Source organism: Myotis myotis, unplaced genomic scaffold (assembly GCF_014108235.1).
Source record: "Myotis myotis isolate mMyoMyo1 unplaced genomic scaffold, mMyoMyo1.p scaffold_m19_p_2, whole genome shotgun sequence".
NCBI classification, from domain to species: domain Eukaryota; kingdom Metazoa; phylum Chordata; class Mammalia; order Chiroptera; family Vespertilionidae; genus Myotis; species Myotis myotis.
In genome coordinates, this window is record NW_023416324.1 from 72,735,786 (window position 1) to 72,758,154 (window position 22,369).

Below are 22,369 nucleotides of genomic sequence, written 5' to 3' on the forward strand. Positions count from 1 at the left end.
CAAACAGGCTGAGGCCAATGCTCTAAGAACATCTGGTACGTCATACCATTAAGGTCTCCCCTACCAGGCCTGAAAATCACTTTAAAAAGCATTTGGTCTGCTACTCCCTGCCCTCAGATTACCCAGGGCCTGTACTTTTTTCAAAAATCAAGTTATATTTTCTATACCAATCAGCCTCTTCTGCTTTCCTACAATATCCCTCAATCCCTCTTCCTTACAAGTCCCCACTCTCTCAAAGCCCAGGCAGGACAGGAAAGACAGGCTAGGCTGAGCTACTCTTTCAGACCCAGCTCCTACTGTATCCATCTCGATTTATTTTAGGCCTTTGAGGAATAGAGCTTCTTTTTAGTGGCTGCCAGCATGCCTGTACCTAAAAGCTCTTGTGCCATACAGCTATTATTTCTCATTTTAAAGGCTTTTAAAAGTCATCTCGCCCTGGCCGGGTAGCTCAGTCGGTTAGAGCATCATCCTGATATGCCAAGGTTGCAGGTTTGATCCCAGGTCAGGGCACATACAAGAATCAACCAATGGATGCATAAATAACTGGAACAATAAGTCCATTTCTCTCTCTCTCTCTCTCTCTCTCTCTCTCTCTCTCTCTCTCTCTCTCAAATCAATCAATTTTTTTTTAAAAGTCAAGTCTCATCCTCAGAGACTCATTGGTACCCAACACAGAAGCACGCCTGGGAGGCTTCAAATGCTATTGCCTTAAACAGGTGCTCAGGGGCTGGAAGAAGGCTTCAAAGAATAAAAGTAAAATGATATTTCCACAGGGAGGTAGAGAACGTGAGGAACTGGAAGGATTTCTCCGGAATCTGGCCAGTGGTCCTTGCAGAGGGGCTGATTTGCCCTGTGTTTTACGCTAGACTAGGCAAAATAAACAGTGCGCACAAAAGAGCACTAATTGCTTCATTTATTCCTCCATTTAGCCAGGGAACAGCAGGGCTCACTCAGTCTCAGGATGGAAAATTACATGATGGAGAGAAAATAGCCGCACTGAAGGAATGACAATGCAATTCAGGTTCTGCTGGTTCACATATTTTATTTATCCAGTGAAGGAAGGGAAGGGGGGGGGGAGAACATGAAGGGGCACAAATTCTGAGAGAATAAATACCAAGGTCACATCGTCCATTTTCCTCAGTCCATTTAAATCCACATATTAAATAAAAGTCAAAGGGATGAGACAAATATCTTGCTGGAGAATAAAATGTCTTATTGGAGAAAGAAAACCCCTTTCGAGGTTAATATCTACTCTGGTTTCTTATTTGAGGATGGCTTACTATCGTCTTTATAAAAATATGGCAGCCTCCTATAAACTGCTGGGGTTGGGTATTGAAGGGTTGATGGATGGAGGCCACCGATTTGGCGGCTTTCTTGGAGTCCACGTTTCAAAGAACCTTACTTCACCATGGTGGGAACCACAGGACATTGTAAACATACTTGGAGGAGACCTGATGACAGATGGCAGAAAAGGAACCTCAGACATCACAGCTCAGGACCCCCATTATACAGATGGGGAAACTGAGGCCTGGGAAATTAAATTATCGCCCTAAGGCCTCTCAGCTATTTAGCAGTAGGAAGTCAAATTTCTTGGTTTCTAATTATGTGCTTTTGGATATTGTGTAAATAGATTCTCCCAACATAAACTTCTCCTGAAGATTGTAGAGTTGGCAATTTCAGCTTGAGTGAAAAACAAACAAACAAAAAACCTAAACAGAAAGGATTTGTGAAGGTCTCTGATAAATGTATCCAATCTCAAGAACCTCATATTAAGATATAGTTAAGAGACTAATAATGTTTGGGTCAAAATCAGGAAACTCGATTTTTCTACGAACACATATGACAATATCTTACATGGAATGAGATGGGAACAGAGGGCAGCACCACACAGGAAAGATAGAAAAACTAATATTAGAAAATGAAGCGGGCCACGGTAGTGACTGGTAGGCTGGTCTAAACTGTTCAGGGCTTCCCAATAACACGGAAAATGACACTGAGCCACAATCTAGGAGAGGGGAGTTTCAGGGGGCTCCTGGGGGCACACGGAGGCACCCTCTAAGCAGCCGGTGCCTATGCTCAGGTCCACCCATGGCATCCACCCTCACCAGGGCCGCTGAGCGAGAGAGTGTGAACTCCTGCCCTATGGGGCCCACAGCCTAGGACAGCCACGGGGCAAAGCAAGGCCAAATGCTTTGTCTTCTCAAATGCTGGCCTGCTCCATTGTAGCCGTGTGTGTCAGTTAGAGAAGAGAGGATGGGGGAAAGGGTTCAGGTTGCCAATACAGGCTGGACACTTTGAACCCTGGACAAAGTGACTGGTATCTTCGTTTCCCCAGGGCCTGGAGCTTTTGTAATGGGTTGGGTGTGAGCCTTGATGTCTGCGATTCGCTCTTTAAACTTTTGCTGCAGGAATTTTTCTTCTTTGGAGTAGCTTTTCGCAAACACTGACATCAGCAGGCACCCTGCCATGGACGTGCCCCCTATGCAGAAGAGCACGGCTCCCGCCAGCTTGCACATGTCAAGGGCTCCGTTAAACTTCACAGCGTGTGTGTCGACCACCATGAAATCGGCTTCACCAAAAGCTTCAATCTTAGGGGGCACAAGAAAGCCCACTGCCAGAACAGTCAGTCCGAGAACCACAAAGATGGTGCCGGAGATGAGTCCGACCTAGAGAAAAACACAATGACGCGAGACAGGTAAGCACAGAACCTCAGCTCTCCCTGAGCCGTCCAGGACAGACCTTGTTTTTTGTTTTGTTTTGTTTTTGTTTTGGGGGTCGGGGGGCGGGGAGTAGATTTTCCCAGCCAGTCCTAAATACATATAAGAAGCCTATATAGTTTTCTGGTTAAAGAAGACAGTGAAAGGAGCACCTTTTTGACTTTAATGTCAATCAGAAACGGTAGTACTGTCTTAATTTTTCCTTTGAGCTTTTGGTGTGCACATGCTTTGTTGTTGGCAAAGCTCCCTTTTGCTGACATTGTCTCACTTGGTCTCGAGGAAGAGAAAAGCAGCCCTGATATCCAGGAGCTGGCCTGACTCTACCCCGGCCTTGATGTTGTTAGCAGCTGCCTGGAGCTCACAGCGAGGCCAAGTTGTCCTCCTGTTGGCACAGTCAGTTTCACAGAACATCAACAGACAAGTGCTTTCTGCCCCGCAATGAAGTAAGACTACTTCACAGTTTTCTCTAAGCACAGACCAAAACAAGGTCAAATACCCAACCCCTCCTCTCCTCTCCGCCAATATGAATGACTGCTGCTTCTAGACCAATTACAGCTTTAGTCTCTCCCTATAGATAAGACTCATTAAGAAATTCAATCATAGAATTGCCCCTATCTAGGGGGAACTCCTATTCCCTTAGGCCCTCCCCCAAATCACTCAACTACAGCCCACATCCTATATGTCCTTCCTCAAACTCCCTTACTGAAATACTCCAGGAGCCCTTACGGTGTCATCTCTCTCACTATGATGCGTAATAAACTTAATTCGTTCAATATATAGTTATGTCCTGGTGATTTTGGCTGGAAGACAGTGACAGTCTGTATAACTAACTACTTACCCCTTCCGCAAGTAAGCAGGGATGGAACCATAACCATTTAAAGCTGAGGAAATATAACCTTGCAGAGGGTAGGTCAGTGGCCCAGGATGAACAGCTAGCAAGTTGCAGAGGCAGGGCTGGAAGCCACAAATCTGACCCCAGGCCAGCACTCTTTCTCTAACAGGGAGCTATTTGGTTGGGCTTGTGCAGATGCTGAGAAGTGGTAGGAATAGCAGATGGAAATTACACCACATCAGCTCAAGTTCTAATAAAATGTAACATGCTGAAGATGGAAAGTAATATACCATTTGGTGGTTTAAACTCAGAGGTTTGGAATTAACAGACACAGACTTGGATTCTAGCACTGCCAACTAGCAATGAATCATATAAGGAAAGTTACTTAAACACTGTTATTAATGTCCTCACCTAAAAAATGATAAATGATAATAGTACCCACCTCATAGAGCTGTTATGAGGACTAAGAGACATTCATGAATGGCTTAGTCCTTTGCCTGACTAAGTTATACATGGTAATAAGTATTTGTTATTATTTGGAAATGTACCTCTTTTAAAATTATGCTACATTGGCAACCGCATTACAATTGCTCAGTACTTAGAATAAAGAACAGCTAATATAGCTATTTATTTTTTAAACACATTTCTCATTTCCTCCTGTTTCTAATTGCTTTTAGTTAGAATAACAAGGTTGGAAAAATAACCAAATACATAACACCATTTAATCGTGAACATTTAAAGTATGTTTACTTAACTCATTTATTAATTAAACCCCATGGTAATACACTAATAAGGAAGGTTTATATACTAGAAGGAAAACATATTTGTAAACCCATCACCTTAGCAAAGGGGCAAAAGGAAAATTAGAATTATTAAGCACTGTGAACCTCAAGAAGAAATATATCTGCAAAAAAGAAGATCTGATGATTAATTGGACTCAAATTCATAATCAGAGTCTAAGAACTGTTGCTGGCAGAGATCTCACATGCATGCTGAGAGTCAAGAGATAGCCACAGGTTGAACTGTGAGTCACCTGAATTGTACTCCTGCTCAGAGTGAGCTCTTATAAAGGAGTTCCTGGCATCATATTTCAACCAATAGGCTGAGACCTGCCTCATCTAATCAGAACTACACAGCTATACCTTCATTTGCATGTTTACTGACCAATCAGAGCATCTCCATAATAACCAATCAGAATAGACAATTCCAGCCCATCAAGACAGTGTTATTTGGACCAATCAAACTGTGCAAATTTGGATTCCTGATTTACATAAAAATAGACCAATCTGGGACCAAGGTGGAAGTTTTTCCTATGTAAGGCAAACTTGGTCTTTGGGGAGCTGACTTGGTCTTTGGGGAGCTGACTTTCAGTTTCTCCTGGAGGCTGAGTTTCTCCAGTTTGCAAATTGTTTTAACTGAATAAAGTTTCTACTTTTACCACACTTGAGATTGGGGACTCTTGTTGGCATTGGATTGGTGGCAGTGACCTTCTGCTGAGAGCATCCTATCTAATAAAGAGGTAATATGCAAATTGACCATCACTCCCAGCACACAGGATGGCCACCCCCATGTGGTCAAAGATGGCCACCCCCATGTGGACACAAGATGGCCAGCAGGGGAGGGCAGTTGTGAGGGACAAGACCTGCAGGGGAGGACAGTTAGGGGTAACCAGGCTGGCAGGGGAGGGCAGTTAGGGGTGATCAGGCCAGCAGGGTAGGGCATTAAGGGCAATCAGGCTGGCAGGGGAGCAGTTAGGTGTTAATCAGGCTGGCAGGGGAGTGGTTAGGGGGTGATGAGGTTGGCAGTTAGGGGCAATCAGGCAGGCAGGCAGGCGAACAGTTGGGAGCCAGCAGTCCTGGATTGTGAGAGGGATATCCGACTGCCTGTTTAGGCCTGATCACACCGGGATCAGGCCTAAACGGGTAGTCAAACATCCCTCGAGGGGTCCCAGATTTGAGAGGGTGTAGCCTGGGCTGAGGGACACCCTTCCCCCCCCCCCCCCTACCCCCCCCCCTCCGTTCAGGAATTTTGTGCACTGGGCCTCTAGTCTATTATAACTTAGGCCTAGTGCTAGATGTGTTTTTCACATTATCCTCACCAGCCTTATGAGAGGTAGATATTTTTATTCCTATTTCATCTATAAAACACTGTGGTTTTTAGGGTTGAAGAAGCATAGTTCAAGGTCCTATAATTAGCAAGTGCTTTGATTGGACTCTATCCCAGGTCTTCTAAGCCCTCCACCCCTTTTATTCTCCCATGATACTTCACCAGTTATGATTTTGTATATTGCCTGATATTATTTTCTTTTATTGCAACAAAGTTTTTGTTACCATAGATGGACAAAATTCCATTATGTAATAGTGTGAGGAAACTGAAAAACAAAAAAAGTCAATATGTAGTACAGAAGAAATTGGGTTGTAAAATATAACATTTCAAATAGCTTTCTACATTTTTCTAAAAATGGTGGTGAATAAATTCACCATCAAAGACTAACCATTATTTAAACATAACTTAAAAAATGACTCACATTGGAAAATTTTGAATGTACAAACTAAATTAACTTAAATATCCATGGTGACTTGCTTCATATGTCACTAAATTACCTTTCTCCCTAAGAACTGGCAATAATTCTCAAAAATTGAGGACAGCAAAAATGTATCCATCTTAGCTTCTAAAGTTCTTAAGAGTAACTGAGGCCAATGCTCTCCATCTTCTATTTCTGTCTTGTCTCTCCACAGCTCTGATTCCAGCTTGTGCTCAATAAATATTCCTGACTGGCCAACCTGAACCACCAGGCTGCTGAATATGGAGCCAGGTGATTGATTCTCAGAGCAGTCTGCTCTTCAACTGAGCAGTGTTCTATAGTTCAAAATTCATGCTTGGAATAGCAGTCAAAAGCTAAAAGGCAAACCATGATTTTCAGATGGCAGAATTTCTGCTCACTTCAAGAACTGGAAAGTGGCTGGCCTCCCTGAGCCTTCTCCCTTTTCCTTGTGATATCCATGTATCAGAGAGATAGCAGATGCCTACCGTCTGTGGGGTGGAACACAATGTAATGAAAAGCTAACTCCAAAGAGTCTGAAGGTACCATAAATGTAAGTCTAATAAGAATTTTCAAGAGATGTTCCCAGAGAGGCACTCTAAATCTGTTAAAACATATCAGGGAGAACTTGGGATGGTAGGCATGAAGGAGCAATGATGGGATCAAACTTCCCTGCATCTTAACTTCCCTCAGCATATAATGGAGGTGAGGAGGGATGCTGGCATACATCAGCTTACTTCTGGTACCATTTTGGAATACTGGAGAGAATAAAAAATCTTGAGAGTGATGCTCTACAGTATCACAGTTGCAGTGGTCCTCGATCTAAGAAGATAAGGGCTCTATTAAATAGAGTTTTTAAAAATGAGATATTTTAAGGGTTGAAGAGAGCAAAGCAGCCCTGTTTAGGGCCACGCAGAAGAGTTGAAATGCTTTCCAGCAAAGGGCCTCCCTCAGGCACACCAGAGCAGCCCAGGGCTGTGGGGTGCTTAGATCAATACCAATAGTGAGAGAGGAAGACCTTCCCAGGCTGTGACAAAGCTTAAAGACAGCAGCAAGGACAGCTCTTGAGCTGTAGTTTCTGATGATTCCCCTGGCTATTGGGAGCATGTGTGAAAACCCAGACCTTGCTGTTGGAAGAGAGGACTGGATAGGGAGGAGAACTTGGATCCCAGAAATTCTGCTGCTGGGGGCAACAAGCCAGAGAATGCTGTTATTTTGACCAACATCCCCTTCGATGTAGCTCCGTGAGCTGATGAGTTCTGAAAATGCAGTTTACTCCAATGAGCAGATTTGGCAGCAGTAGCAACGCAGCTGTTCTGGCAGCGAGGAGGCAGTAATGACTGTTGGAAGCAAGAACTAGTATGGCAGGGAAGAGCAGCATGTGGGGGGAAATGCTGGATGGAGCTAAATGTGAAAGGAGCCATGTGGGTTAGAGGTAATGCAGGGGAAGCACATCAAGAGTGAAGACTGGCTTTTCTTCTTCATTAGCCCCGAGGGCTGCTGCTGACCTCTCCTTAGCAGGATCTGAGTTATGAGTAGTGTCAGCTTGCCAGCAGAGATAACAAACTCTAGCTTATGTCCCGACCTTCTTGTCTGACCTGCCTGTAAGGACATTGAGCTTTACAAAGTCGAAAACCTATGCCAGACTATGATCTAGGTCCTTTCACATGCCTTACCTCCTACAGCATTCAAGCTCCCTTCACCTGGGTGGTGGTACCCATTATCTTGCATTAGTTCTTCTACTTTATAGAGGCTCTGTCCCTCTCTCGCACATGAGCACATTCAGCTGCTTCAATCTTCAATATCTGTTCTAAAATCCTGCGTTCCTCACTAGCTACTGCTTGAAGTCATTCCTACTTTTGACAGCCAACTTTGGTTCGCCTTAATTCCACTGAAATTGCTCTCTCCGAAGTCACTGATGACCTCCTGATTTTCAAACCCCATGTGATTTTTCTTATCTCATTTGAATGTTCTGCAGTCATTGTGTTAAACACTCATGCTTTCTTAAAACCCTCACCTATTGTTATCCCTGATACAACTCTCTTCTCCTTTTACATCTTCCCCTTTAACAACCCACTCTCAACCTGCTTTGCCAGATATTGTTCTTAATTATTGGTGTTTTCAAGGGTTCCACCTTGACTCATATCCTTTGTTCAGTATGTTCTCTCTAAGGTTTAATCTGCTGCTGACATTTCAAATACCACCTATATACCAATGACTTCCAAATCTCCAACTTGAGCCTTAATAATTACCCTGGACTCTAGCCTCATATTTATAACAGTCAATAGGAGGATTGTTACAGTCCAATATGATAAACACTCCCCTAAAAGTAGTCATAGTAGTTACTGGGAGCACTCAGTGAGGAGGACAATAGGATGTCCCAAAGGCTCATCAAACCCAAGTATTCAAAATGGTACTCCTTCCTTCCTTTCCATTTTTCCTGTCTGTGTTCCTGCCAGCCACCCATTCCCTGACTCTTTCCTCACATCAATAGTTAAGAGTGAGTTGAATCATAGATTCTATCTCATAAAGTTCTCTTGAACCTTGAATCTCCTCTCCATTACCACAGCTATTCTAATGGCGCAGACCATTACTATATCTTGCCCTGATAATCACAATAGCATTCTGATGGTTTCCATTGGTAGTCTTATCCTTCTTTATACATTCTTCAAGTCCTATCTAAGAAAAACATTTAAAAATACAATGAATATCACGTGAATTCTCTCTTAAGAGGCTTCCATAGCTCCTCTCATTTCTTGTGTGAAACCATCTCCTTAATATCTAGTGATACTTTGAAGAGAAATAAAAAAAAGCAGGTTTAAATTCTAACTTAGCTTAGGGGGGAAACTGGAGAGATTGGGACAGGTAGGAGGAAGGTCTTGAGAGAAAAGAGGGGGAGCAGGCTGCATCAGGTTCTCCCCATCTTGTGCTTCTAGTAACTACTTTGACTACTTTTAAGCGAATGTTTAGAATGTAGGATTGTAACCATCTGTGTATGTGTCTATCTTTTCCATTTTCTATAGTTAGGACTATACCTTATTCACAAGTAAAGAATAGCATTTTATTAACTGAACCCCAAAGTCTAACACATATTTTGTGCACAGTGGACATATAAACATCTGTAGAAAGAATAGCACTGTGAGATGGATGCTATGTAGATCCATATGGCAGAGCAAATAATCTATCTCAGCCCCATTTGATTCCAATCTCCATTCTCATTAATCCCTCCACGCTGCCCACTGCCAGGGAGCTGGTTTGAGGGCAGAGTCCCGTTGAGACACTATGAGCAGAGTACCCAGGGAAATATCAACATGATCATGGCAACACTATAGTGGAAGAGGGGAAGGGGAAGCTCAGAGCTTAAACCACCTACAAATGCAATTTGAAAGGAAAAAAATGAAATAAAAAAGAATCATAATAGAAACATGTGCATAGCCGGTTCCTTTCCCTGTAATGGTAGAGAGCACTTCAAAAACCTACTGAGCCATAACCGGTTTGGCTCAGCGGATAGATAGAGCGTTGGCCTGCGGACTGAAGGGTCCCAGGTTCGATTCCGGTCAAGGGCATGTACCTGGGTTGCGGGCACATCCCCAGTAAGGGGCGTGCAAGAGGCAGCTGATCGATGTTTCTCTCTCATGGATGTTTCTAACCCTGTATCCCTCTCCCTTCCTCTCTGTAGAAAATCAATAAAATATATTTTTAAAAAACCTACTGAAATGAATTCACTTGTATTTCCAAGGAGGAAAGGCAAGAGTAGTTAGTTTATTCCATTTGTAGGGTTGAGGTCTTTAAGACAGTGATTCCTAGGTTATTCAGGTTGATTGAAGGGTTCTGAATGCCCAGTCCAGTGTTATGGATTAGAATATAAGTCTAAGATTTGGATTTTGCTGTAATATAATCTCTACAAGGCTATGGATTTTGCCTGTTTTTCTTCTCTGCAAGAATACTTTTGGATCCTGTTTGTATATAAAATAAAAGGGAGAAGATATTGAATATTGAAATCTGAAATCTGGAGTTGGTAATTTACTATGAGTTCTTTATTTTAAATACACACTTTTATATTATTTGGTGAACTCACAGCAGCACAAATCACATAACCACCAGTGCTTTGGATCCACATTAATGCTGACAATATTCTGTATGGCAGTGGCATTTTAGGCTCTTGGCACAACAGATCTGTGAGGCAAATATTTGTTTTTTGACACATACTGAAGCAACCACCCACTTATATGGGTAAATACAGTATGTGCCAAACTTGGCTATTTATTTCATCGATCCAGGCCAGCAAGGATTTATCAGAGGTGACAGTGCAAGGATGATAGCTTGACCAATTCTAACACAGAGCACATGACTGTAGTGAGATTTTTAATTAATACAGGTCTTGAGTAATCTATGTTAACAACTGTTATCCAATATTTTGTTTATTAACTAGATTTACAGTTTTATTTCCACTTCAGGATTTAATGTTTCATATGGCATCTGGTAATAGTAGCTACTACATTGAATGCTTATTGAGTGTGTACAAGACATTGTTCTAAGCACTAGGTAAATATTATCTTATTTAATTCTCACAACTTTATCTAGTTGGTACTATAAGTATCACCATAAGAGTACCATTAAGGTCAATTACTCTCCAAAGTTGCAGAGCTATTAAATGGAAGAGCTGAGATTTGAACCATGCAGTCTGAAGACAGAGTCCATCTTCATAATCATGTTACACTGTCTCTTGTTACACTATTGTCAATAAATTGCAAGTTTATGTCAATATCAATGTCTACAATTGTGAGATACTTTGGGAGAAAGTCAGAATGATTGGAAATCCCTGAGGTGCAGAATGTTATACCTGGAGGGGTATAACAGAAACATCATCCAAGACTGTATCTTCCCAAATCCTCAGCCTTTTCTTTATTTCTAAATGTTGGTATGTCCCAATGACCCTTCTGTTCTATGTCCCTACTGTCTTCCTAGGTGATCTCATCTAGTCTGGTGCTTTATATACATTCTTTATACCACTGACTCCCAATCCATGAACTGCAGATCAGTATTTAAATTGCTACTAAGGATTTCCATTTGTGTGTCTAACAGGCATCATCAATACAGCATAGCTGGAATAAAACTCTTAGTTCCCCACTCATCCCACTGCTCTCCCTGTGTTCACCATCCTGGTAAATGATAACACCATTCACTAAATAGTTCAGGCTGCAAGCCTTGGAGTCATGCTTGACTCCACTTAGCCTTTTATCTAGTTCATCAGCATGTCCTGAAGCTTGGCCTTCAAACTTTATGCTAAATTTGACTACTTATCACCATCTCCACTAACATCACCTTAACTTAAGTCACCATTATGTCTTACTGGGGTAGTTTAATAGCCCCTATACTAGCTGCTTTTGTACTTTTCCTTCTATAATCTCTTTTCTGTACACTAGCCAGAATTATCCTGTTAAAACATTAATTAGATCACATAATTCTTCTGCATAAAATGTTCACATGGCTTCTCATGGCTCTCCAGGTAAGAGTCAAAGTCCTCACTATCATCTAAAAGGCTCAACATCCATCATCTGAGCTCTATTGTTTTCCTGAATGCATCACCTTTCCTTTTCCCCATTTCATTCCACTCCACAAAGACTGTACCTCTTGTTATTTTTTCAAACACATCAAACTTATTCCCTTTTCAGAGCTTTAGATTTGCTGTTTTCCCAACCTGGAATGACTTTCAGCTAGATCCTTTTATGGTCTGCTCCCTCAGCTCATCCTCATATTTGCTCAGCTATCTCCCGTGGAAACCTTTCTATGATCAGCACATCCACGTACCTGTCCTCCACTCCTGGGCCTCTTCTCTGGGTTCATTGCTCTTCATTGTACTTGTCATGACCTGACATTCTATTATGTGGTTTGTTTCTTTATGGTCTGTTTACCATGATAGATGGTAAGTTCCACGAGGGCAAGGGCTTTTACGCTTCCTGCTTACCACTTTAGTCTCCAGCATTTTGCAATTTTGGGGCACAGAATAGGTGCTCACTAATTATATGTTGAATAACTGAATACACTGTCTAGGGAGGCTCCTTCATTAGAGGAAGTTGATGATCATATATCTGGTAGAGCTTGAGCTGGAATACAGACCACTTTATTATGTCCCAGCATTAACCCTCTCTACATACCCAATTATTTCCTTTTTAATAATTATTATAATTTGTCAAATGATACTCACCAAGACTGTAAGGGATGCTGGATACATATAGTATTTTTCCCATGGTTGGCTTCACAATTGGTGAATTTAGTGGCACATTAATAACAGTAGCAAAAATAATAATTAGTGAGGGCAATTTTACTTATTAATGTTTAATTTGAAAATCAACAATAATGCTGTCTAGAGACTTCCTTCAGCCCAAGGTTTATACTCTAGTTTCCTAAGGGGAGAAAACTGTATTTACTCTCACCAGGAGGGATGCACACACAAAGTTCCGTTCCTACAGCTTTACAGTACTTACCATACCCAATAGCTGTTGCATTTCCTAAGTTAAACACATGCTTCTGACTTACCTTCCAGAATACTGAGCTCCACTTGTTAGGTGATCTCTGGATCTGGAAATCATCCTCATACTCCCAGATTGAGGTGGTACAGTCCTCATAAAACTGGTGCAGATAAGACCGGACTCCGTAGCGCTGGTACCCGCCCTCAGCAGCAGCTGGTGCCTGCTTGGACCCACAGACATTGCTGCAAGAACTCATCCTTCCCAGCTGGAAAGACAATATCCATGTGCATCAGCCTCATGGGCTCTGGCCTCAGGATCAAAAGGCATACTAAAGATGAGAACCAGGCTGAGTAGTGTCAGCTTATTTGAACAATGAGTTTTCATTGTCTTGGCAAGTAATCTTTAATCTCTTGGGATCCCATAGTCTTCATATTTACTTGTAAAGAAATAGGTAGGCACTCACTTTCTACAGACGGAATTTGTCTTGGGCTGTCCTCTCAGATGCTTAATGGCGTTCCCTTGTGGAAACTACATGGTGTTACTCTTAGTAGTTTGAAATTCTGCCTTTGGATCTAGTGTATCTTGCTCTAACATTTTAACTAACTGTCAAGTTGTACAGAAGCTTTATTAAAAAGCTTCCGAGCAACTTGTGCTTCCTGCTTTATTAATCACAAATGACTTGGGCAATAATTTACACCTCACTAACTATAACACCAGGTAGTTCAGTAATTATTTGTGGTTACGTCTGTCCATGTGAGATGCTAAAGCATAATGTAGAGAGTAGACCCAGCTTTCATTATTTTCCATGAAGTGTCTAGTATGAATAAGAATTCAGATAATTGTTAAGTGAAACTATATTCCAGATAGGTTGTTTGGGACTCTGCCTTCTTCTTCATTGACCTAATCATTACCCATAGAGAGAAGCATTTTATTATTAATCCCTGGAGGGTGGGAATTACTGAGGGATAGCAATTTTAGTGAGTAAGAGAATTTGCAGTTATTCTCTGTTTGTTCTTTGGTTTTCTGATCTCCATATAAACAGAGTATTGTGTAGCTGGAGGTGTGAAATATTATTTAGATTTTTCGATTATCCTCTAGATTGTTTTCTTTGTGTGGACATAGTCTCAGAATGACAAAGCAAGGAACAATATAGAAGGGCATTTTCCCAATTGAACCAGGGCTTGTGCTATAATTCAAGCTAACAGAAGACATATTAAATGTTTCCAATTACTTATCAAGAAGCCAAGTAGTCATTCATATCTACAAGGAAAAATAATCTAAATTTGTGGCCAGTGCCCCTGTGTGGCCACTTAGTTTGGTTGGATAGACTCACGGGCTAACAGCAAAGCTGAGGCCAGGGGTATTTAACATTTTCCATCCCATGGCCACAAAGTGAACCCATAAGAATATCTTGTAAATATTTGCCGTTGACCATAAATGGGTTATAGTTAGAAAATTTAGTCAAATTCAGGAAAATATGGCCCTCATCTTTAAAAAATGATGCAATCAGGTACTAAAGATGGTAACCAATAATCTCATCCTTATAAGTGTTGGTTAATATTTCATTTAGTGCCTAACTCCCTGTGCCTGTGCCTTCTTCCTGCTTCAGGTGGAGCTACCATTTAAAGAACTCATCCAGGAGGTGAGATCAAAGGAGGCATTTTTTTTTCTTTTTTAGCTTTTAAACATTTCAAATCAAGAGTTTAGAATGTACTTTGCCTGATTAGAACAGCAAAGTCTGATGGATCAGATTTTGTAAATCTAGTTGTTTATCCAACAAAAATCATTGACTCAGTCTGTGGATTCATGGCCAACGTCTTCTTTTGTTAACCTAGTTTTCATATTTTAAATGCCAGGATGACTTCTTCAGTACTATTTACTTATTGCGTGTACAATGAAGATGATTAATAAGGGCTATGACTAGTGATCTACAAGTAGAACACTTTTAAAGGCACTTTCTTTTAAGACATTCTAACAAAATCTCAGTCAAAAGGAGATAGGATTATTATTACCAATTCTGCTTTGCCACTGAAGAAACTGAGGCATAGAAGAATCATCTGCTAAATGTTATACCATGAGTCAGGGAGCAGATGAAACATGACAATACATGCACTGAGTCACATACTTAGATTATTATTACCAACTCATTCAAATATATATTTTCAGATTTTCTATAAAGTATCAGGGACTTTAACATAAAAAGGACAAAAATAGATGTTATGGGATAAAAAGAATCCCTCATAGCAACAGTAAGACTTATTTATCTGAGACGCTGAAGTCATTCTTTCTCAGGATTGAGCTTTCATGCAGAGCAGCACTGGGTGATATATTTTAGTCATTCCCTGCACAGCTTGTCTCCAGCACACTAGGTTAACTGTTTCTGTTTTATAGGATGAGCCTCAGCAATCCAACTTTGTTAAACACAACATGGGTAAAATCATAAGAGAGACAGGAAGTGTGATAAAACAAATGTTTTTGAGGCTGAGTGACGGAATGCTATACTCTAAGTCAGAATTGGCTTTAGTGATGCTAGATGCATTCCAGAAAAGGAATCCTAATAAGCCTCTCTCCTCTCTCCAAGCACAACAACATGGCCTGCGCTGTGCTAACCCCTCAGAGCAGAGAATAGACTTTAATGCTAGTTCTTGATCTGCAATTTACTGGTCATGCCATCTCAGGCAAACTTATTAACTTCTCTGGTCTCTGGTTTTAAACCTTAAAATAAGATGGTTGCACTCTCATTCCTTCTAGATATAGTTGTCCAGGAGTCTTTGGCCATGAACCTACAGACTGGGTCAGTTATTTCTGTTGGATACAGAACTGGGTTTACTAATTTCCCACCTCCTTCTTAACTCTCATTGATTGTCATTGTCCCAAAGTTTGCTTTACTATTATATGTAGGAAACTTCAGTTCAAAAGAGCATATAAGCTACTAATTGGGTTAGTTACTTGGTATTTAGTAGAATGAGTGGTTGTGTATAGTTTGTTTAATAAGTTAACTTCAGTATCATGTATGTGACCTATAATAGTAGTTCCTGAGGCCTTAGAGGTTCATACATCTTCCCATACATATATCTTGGGATTAACTCCAAGAGAATGATCACTTGGAAGAACATGAATGTTAAAATATAACAAAATGGAATGAGAATGTGGCACCTACAAAATCTCAACAAAGAGTTACATTCCTCATAGGTAAGCCAATAACTTTTTGTCCCAATATAGCAAATGTTACAGTAATTTGGAATCCATCTGGTTAATTAACACCTCCAGTATCATAAATAGGATACACAGGGCGCATTATAAAGCCACTTTAAGAGCTGAGTAATTAGAGAAGAAATGGAAGGTATATAAAAGGCTTTTTAGCTTGGCTCATCATTTACTTAATGAGCAAGTTCCATGAGAATTCTGATATTTGTATTTCAATAGCTATAGCAATATCAAGAGCAAAAACACTAATGTTAAATCTATGACTGTTGCCCTAACCGGTTTGGCTCGGTGGGTAAAGCGTCGGCCTACGGAATGAAAGGTCCCAGGTTCGATTCTGGCTAAGGGCATGTACCTTGGTTGCGGGCACATCCCCAGTAGGAGGTGTGCAGGAGGCAGCTGATCGATGTTCCTCTCTCATTGATGTTTCTAACTCTCTATCCCTCTCCCTTCTGCTCTGTGAAAAATCAATAAAATATAAAAAAAAAAATCTATGACTGTTGTTAAGTGACAGATCCTAGAGGGCTCCCCGTTTTTTGAGAAATCCTTCATACCCCAAGAAATGCATGAATGGGGGTGAAGAGGTGAGTGAAAATATTTCCAGTATTGTATTTAAATGAATTCTGTGACTATTCATTTTTATAAACACTGCTTGTGTAGCCTGTTGCATCCTCATTGCCAGCATAGCCATCTTTTTTTTATTTTTTAAATATATTTTTATTGATTTCAGAGAGGAAGGGAGAGGGAGGGAGAGAGAGAGAGAGAGAGAGAGAGAGAGAGAGAGAGAGAGAAACATCAATGATGAGAGAGAATCATTGAGCATCTGCCTTCTGCACACCCTCACTGGGGATCAAGCCCACAACCCAGGCATGTGCCCTGCTAAGGAATCGAACCATGACCTTCCGGTTCATAGGTCAGTGCTCAACCGCTGAGTCATGCCTGCTGGACCAACATGGCCATCTTGTTGGAGCACAGGCAACTCTGGTTTCTTGGTCTTCTAGGAAGAGGCAGTTGTTTTCATTCTCCCTGAAGGAAAATCTAGGTGCTGATTTGTGAGGACCCATCCACATTTTTTATTTTATTTTATTTTTATTTTTATTTTTGTAGTCTGTCTATCTCAATTGCATGTACAGTTATACATTAAATGGATATTCAATTCTTAGCAACACGGCATACCTATCATATCCCAGAAACCCATAGAAGGAGAAAATCATGCCTTAACTTCCCTTCCAAACTCTTTTGAGAGGTTTTCTGCAATCAGCATATTAAACATCAGCCCTCTATCACTCTCTATCTCCTTGTCCAAATTTGTTTGTCTTCATAGTACTTGTTACTACCTGATACTCCAGTATGTATGGTATGAAAGACCAGGGACATGATAGACTGTGAGCTTTGCAGGGGCAGGGACTTCTTCTGTCCTGTTTACCACTTTGATCTCAAGCACTTTGAAACTTCTTGGCACTGAGTTCTGCCTGGGTTGGCATGGGTGATGGCCTGAGTGGTCCTTCATTTTTCATTCCTCTGTTCCTTCAGTGTTTTTAAAGCCCTAATTATGTGCTAGATTATGTGAGATAATGTTACAAAGATGAGCAGGGCACAGTCTGTTCTCAACAGATTCCTGATTAGAAGGAGAAGTACTCATAAGGCAATAATTGCAATGAAACAAGCACCAAAATGAGATATTTGCAGCAGAAGTACAAATACTGAGAATCCCTTGAACAATTCCTCTATTTGGCAAACAAACCCATACATGTGTTATTTTGATCTCTATGTGTGCCAATATACTATAGTATCGATTTGTTGGAAATTTGAATTTGTCTAATATATGCAGTTACTTTTTATTTTACTTAAAAATGTTCATAGCCATGAAAACAGAAATAAATATTTATGCCTCATGAAATTCTAAGAATATCACAGACTTTATACTACTTGTCTTCATGGTCTCCTTGAGAGAAGACTGACAGAAAATTGAGGCATAAAAAGGATGAGTGTTTTCCCATGGCTCTGTGTGTGAGTCAGTTGTTGAGTCCAGGCGCAGGCCTTGTTCTATTTATTCTACTTGAAATATCATTCCATTTTCATACTGCTTTTCTCTCCCATAAAATAATTCTGAGATAATGAGAGTGAGGTTCCCATTAGAGCCACTTTTCCACAGGGCCAGTTCTGCAAGGTATAGGCACATGGCTGATTTAGACCATTTACCCAGCACCAAACCAAAAGGTCAATTAATTCACTTAAAAGACTCAGACTCACAGTAGATGCAGGAAGACATGAAAGCCTGTTCACAGTTTTTTCACTTTTTAAGCAGGCATTCTAGAATTATATAAGCATGACCTTGAAACTTGAAAATGTGTTTCTAGATCATTTCAAAGGTATTTCATTCTCCTGTAATAGTGGTAGAGATTGTGGCCCTATCTTAGAGCTTTTTATGCCCTCGAAATCAATGGCTATGCATCCACCATGTAATTTTTAAAGGAAGGGTGATGCTATGCAATTATCTTATTATTTTACCTTTTCAAGATGTATTTTTAAGAAAACTATATAAAGTCTAAAACCAAAATGAAAAGAACCCATATTCTCTTTAAATCTCTTATTTGTCTACATGCAAATGACAAGGTGCTCATAAATCAACATGTGACAAGGTTTGAGTCTTACCTTTGAAGTTCTCCTCTTCCTCTTTTTGTTATTTACTCTTTGACCCTTTCTTCTTAATGGCACATTCTTCAAGCCTATTTAAAAAAAAAATCTCTGAAGAATGTGATCTAGATAAAAACCTAAATTTTATAAGCCATTTGTATAAGTTATAAAGAATCATTTTAATGTCAACAAAAAACATTAGTAAAGAACCTCTTGTTCAAGAACAGAGATAGCTTTTTTTTTTTTAACAAAAGTATAACATTTTGTAACTTTTCAATGGGCTCTTGTGAGTTTATAGACTAATTAAGACAACACAAATGAAAAGGACCCTGTAAACTATAACAACTATGCAAACACTATTATGATTTTGATATAAATTATATCCCATGCAGTAAATAATACCCCTTAGACTGATCCATTTGTACTTTACAAATTATAAGTAAAAAGATTATATGCTTCCTGGATACTCCAAAATTAATCTATTTGGTGCCTGTTCCCTTATATTATAAAATGAATGAGTTTTATAGCCATTGAACTTTCTAATCTATTACATACACTTTAGACTTATTAAAACTCTTTGGTTGATTTACCCATTATGTTGGTTTTCACTCCTATATCTGTTTTCTTCCTATCCTGATAATTTTACTTTTCATCTGACTAAGAAAACCAGGTGCCCATGCAAAATTTAATTAAAAAGTCATTGCCAGCAATAGAGCTAGTGGTTTCATGCATTACTCTAGTCATGCAAAATAAAATAATAACTGGGGGCATATTTTTCAAGAGGTCATTAAGAATTCTTTCTGATGAACAATTCCGATTCCATTCACAGGAGAACCCCAAATACTGGAGGTGAATAAACCTAGTTGAGAACTGTTTAACTGTTTTCAGTATTTTGCAAATTCAGTGCATATGAATCATAGCCAAATCTTCTCCAAGATTTGTTTCTTTGCTCCAAAATTTTATTTTGTGGGTATCTTGAATCTGATAAGCAAAAGAAAACAAGCCACTAGTCTCTCCCCCCCCTTCCCTCCCCTCCCCTCCTCAGTCCCCTGCCCTCTCCCTCCCCTCCCTTCTCCCTCCCTCCCTCCCCTCTTTATCTCTCTCTTCTCCCTAAGCGCCCACCCACCCACTCTCTCTCATCTGTGCCTGTATCAATTAAACCTCCATTCTTTATCTGTCCCTGCACCCCCCCCCCCCCCCCTCCCTTTTCTTTGCAGGAATTGACTCTACACTTGCCCTTCACCAAAGGCTGGCCTGGAGCCAAGGAGCTCTCCAAGGTTCTGAAAACATTTCTGCCAGGAAGGAAACAAAAAAACAAACAGAAAACCAGCTGTTTAACTCCAGCTCTGTTTTCTTTGAGGCCATCAGCCTCAGTCCGACCCCCACCCAACCCCCCTTTCTAACCACACAAGAATTAGGTCCTGAGATAATATTAAAATACTTAAATATTTTTAGAGGTGGCAAAAGAGTGGGGAGAGCAAGTGGGGGTTAAATTCAGCCTGGAAAACAAATCAAACCAGCTTTCCAAACTCCAAATACCTAACATTTACTCTTACCTAACATACAACTTACCTTGTCTCACAGTTCAGAAACTTAAGTTTCCTCCGTACACCTTCCAAATTCTTACATAACAAATCGTCAAAGCATGGAGTTCGCAAACCCTTGTTTATGGTTTTTGTAGATTTATGCACATAAAGTAAACGTGAGGAGAAATGAGAGGGAGGGATGAGGGGAGGAGAGAGAGACGAGGGGGAGGGAGGGAGAGAGGGAGAGAGAGAGAGAGAGAGAGAGAGAGAGAGAGAGAGAGAGAGAGAGAGAGAAGAGAAAGGGAGGAGAGGGAGAACTGGAGGACAAACCGAGTATAGATCACCGCACCCTGGGCTTTACCTGTCCCCTCCAATCCCCTGACCCGTGGAGCAAGTGCAGCCTGCTAGCCGCAGATCTCTCGCTGGGGTCCCATCGCCACCGCCGCCACCGCTGCTCCCCCTGCACCGAGCTCACCCCGGGCCTGATTGACAGCTGACTGCCCGCGTGCTTGTGCCTCCGAGTCCTGCGCAGCCGCTGTTGCTGCCGCCGAAGGGGCGGGATCCGAGCTGCGCTGGCTCGCTTCCAGTGGGCGGGGCCCAGTGGTGAGTGGGCGGGGTCCCGAGCTCGGAGGTGCCTGGGCCATCTTCTTGCCTGCACTCAGGGCCTGTGCTTCCCTAGAGAGCATCTGCCAGCTGAAAGTATGGTCGCTGTGCCCTGAAGAAGCTCAAGGTGCTAGGGTCGGCACCTAGTCTGCTTTTCTGCTTGTCCACCCTTTTCTTCTCTTGCCCAGCACATTGGCTGGCCATAGCAGGCTCAGTACACCTACATTTTTTTTAATGAATGGAGAAGGTAGACAGATGTCTGATTCTCCACCACCACCCCATTTAGGATGTGTAGAGGCTTCCCACCCTGTTTTTGTCCCTCAGGAGACGTGGGTGAAGAGCTTCTCTGACTCCCAGGGCGCTGCCCAGCTGAAAGAACCTGCTCACCTCTGTCTGCATTGGGTGCCTTCAGGTCCTCAACTTGCCCTTGACCACAACATCAAGAAGTCTCAAAAAAAAAAAAAAAAAAAAAGCCGAACCGGTTTGGCTCAGTGGATAGAGCTTAGGCCTGCGGACTGAAGGGTCCCAGGTTAAGGGCATGTACCTTGGTTGCAGGCACATCCCCACTGGGAGGCGTGCAGGAGGCAGCTGATTGATCTCTCTCATCGATGTTTCTAACTCTCTATCCCTCTCCCTTCTTCTCTGTAAAAAATCAATAAAATATATTAAAAAAAAAAAGAAGTCTCAGTAGGTGAGATGGAAGAACAATGAAGAAAAGGGATTAGATGATGATATTCAGGAAAACACACAAACACACACACACACACACACACACACACACACACACACACACAGACACGCATGAAGACAAGAACACACCAGAAAAATAAAATACCTGTCAATATTTCAGAAAACTTGTGTGGGTATAGACAAGAGAGTATATAAATGACCCTTGGTTCATGAGACATTCTGCAGCCACTGGTAAGTGGCATTTAATGAAAATGATTCCTAAGGTAGTTAACATTTGCACAGCCATTTTACATATAAATGACCTAACATTTACATCAGGGGTAGGGAAAGTCCAGCACATGAAATCCTTTGGTCTGTCCCTGCCAAGGTGTTAGGGGTGAGTTAATGAAATGTTTGACCAAATATAGCAGGCTAATTTTTAAGCTGATAATTTTGTATGGCCCATGAATGACGTTATAAATATCCAAATGGCCCTTGACATAAAAGGTTTCCCCATGCCTGATTTACATAGTGCTTACTTTGTGCCAGTTATTGTTTTAAGCACATTACCCATACATTAATTACACACATATTATGTCATTAAATCCTCAGGTCAGCCCTAAGTAGTGTTCTTTTTTTATCCCGGTTTTACAGATGAAGGGGCAGAGGTAGAGAGAGAAGTGACTTGTATCCATGATGATACAAGCTGGCAATTACTTGTTGCAGGCCACCACTAAATGGGAGAGGTGGGCTGGAATCTACAGGGTTATATCCTGGAGACGATTTAGGGTATAAGTGATATTTTGCCAAAAAATCACAAGAAACAATTATTTTTATTAAACAGTGGACAGACCAAAGCAACTATTGAGCAAATGTTTCAAGGGGAACCAAGGATAAGGATGGCTGTGGCTTTGTTCCACTGGTTCACAAGTTTTACCCCAGTTTCAACACTACAGTAGACCCCCTTATTCATGGGGCATATGGTCCATGGCCCCAAATAGTTGCCTGATACTATGGATAGTACTGAACCCTGTGGTATATACAGGGTTCAGTACTATCCATAGTATCAGGAACTATATCTATATCTATATCTATATCTATATCTATATCTATATCTATATCTATATCTATATATATATATATATATATATATATATATATATATA

General features: G+C 41.0%; 1 protein-coding gene across 2 annotated transcripts; it reads right to left on the bottom strand.

The window, feature by feature from the left end:
- Window positions 1-999: 999 nt before the first annotated feature.
- NRSN1 (neurensin 1) lies at window positions 1,000-20,460 on the bottom strand. 2 transcript variants are annotated; one of them, XM_036347167.1, is made up of 4 exons: window positions 20,293-20,460; window positions 18,424-18,497; window positions 12,632-12,829; window positions 1,000-2,666 (listed from the first exon to the last, which is right to left on the bottom strand). In XM_036347167.1, exons 3-4 carry the CDS (start codon window positions 12,818-12,820, stop codon window positions 2,268-2,270), a joined length of 588 nt encoding a protein of 195 aa, XP_036203060.1. In that variant the 5' UTR covers window positions 12,821-12,829; window positions 18,424-18,497; window positions 20,293-20,460; the 3' UTR covers window positions 1,000-2,267. The 2 variants fall into 2 exon arrangements, with proteins under 2 accessions (XP_036203060.1, XP_036203062.1); XM_036347169.1 differs by lacking the exon at window positions 20,293-20,460 and adding an exon at window positions 19,978-20,114.
- Window positions 20,461-22,369: the final 1,909 nt, after the last annotated feature.